This window comes from Arachis ipaensis, chromosome B06, assembly GCF_000816755.2.
Source record: "Arachis ipaensis cultivar K30076 chromosome B06, Araip1.1, whole genome shotgun sequence".
NCBI classification, from domain to species: Eukaryota; Viridiplantae; Streptophyta; class Magnoliopsida; order Fabales; family Fabaceae; genus Arachis; species Arachis ipaensis.
This window is the reverse complement of record NC_029790.2, coordinates 101882296-101883371: the sequence shown is the minus strand read 5'-3', so window position 1 is coordinate 101883371 and position 1076 is coordinate 101882296. Positions and strand designations below refer to the sequence as shown.

Here is a 1076-nt window from a genome sequence, read left to right as displayed (position 1 = left end):
CACAAACATATAATAGTTAATTTGATAACTGATTTTTAATATGCACATAATATTTTGTTTATAAAAAAGTATAGGTAAATAGTATAAATATTGAATAACGTGAGCAACGGTTTATAGAGTGAAAAAAGCATGTTATTTCTTGACCCGAACTCAGAACCTCCCTAATCCCTATTGAGGTCCTTTATTCACCTCTTTGGCATGCATTCAGATTATTTAATCATATATAGAGTCCACAAGTTGTGAATATGAATGTAATTGTACCTGTGAGAAGCCAAGGAAGCCATCAAAGGGGCCATTGGCTGTGATGTATTCACATAAGTATGATATACACTCTTCCAAATTAGTATACTCCGTAAATTCCTGAACAAGAATTGTGTTGTGCATAATAATCATTTTTCTTTTCAGCTACATATTATCTCAAATGAAACAATTAAAAGGATACAGAGACAGTATCCTTACATTACCTTGTTGAATTGAAACCATTCAAAGTAGGGTGGAGGGAAGATTCCTTCTATATCTGACTTCCCTCCAGCAGGATATTTACCATCTAGGAAATCCTGTCACAAAATGCATATATAAACAGCTTTATTTCATATCATTTTTTTAATTAAAGAATTATATAAAAAAATTAAATTACAAAACTCTTTTGATGAGAGCCTAATCTCTTGCTACTTGAACAGCATGAAAGAAGCATGTTTACCAATTTACCATGTCAAATTTTGAAAATAGAGAAGGGTCCCATTTGCTTATTTGTTTTTTCAAGAAACTCCCACTAGTTCTGAACCCATGGAGGCACAGGATCTTCATCTTCTTTCCATTTTCTCCTTCCATGGCTATTTCACTTTCACCACCACCACAAGATGCTATTTGTAAGGACTGAGAAGTGTGCACGTTGGTACTTGGTACCTACCTACTTCACATTCAATGAAGTCAACTTCCAACAGCCCATTGCATCACACAGCGGGAGGTTGGTTGGTTATGCAACATATATTATCATTTTGTTTTTGTAACAAAATATAAATAAATGGATTCAATTTTAATATATTAAATTATCATCTAATTATATTCTTATATAA

General features: G+C 32.5%; 1 protein-coding gene across 1 annotated transcript in view; it reads right to left on the bottom strand.

Moving 5' to 3' along the window:
* Positions 1-923, bottom strand: part of LOC107604722 (esterase OVCA2) — a 2664-nt gene extending 1741 nt beyond the window's left edge. The window contains exons 1-3 of the mRNA XM_016306374.2: positions 709-923; positions 465-557; positions 262-360 (exon numbers count right to left, since the gene is read on the bottom strand). Of these exons, the coding sequence (XP_016161860.1) occupies positions 262-360; positions 465-557; positions 709-831 (315 nt within the window). The 5' untranslated portion in view covers positions 832-923. The remainder of the gene's footprint in view (positions 1-261; positions 361-464; positions 558-708) is intronic.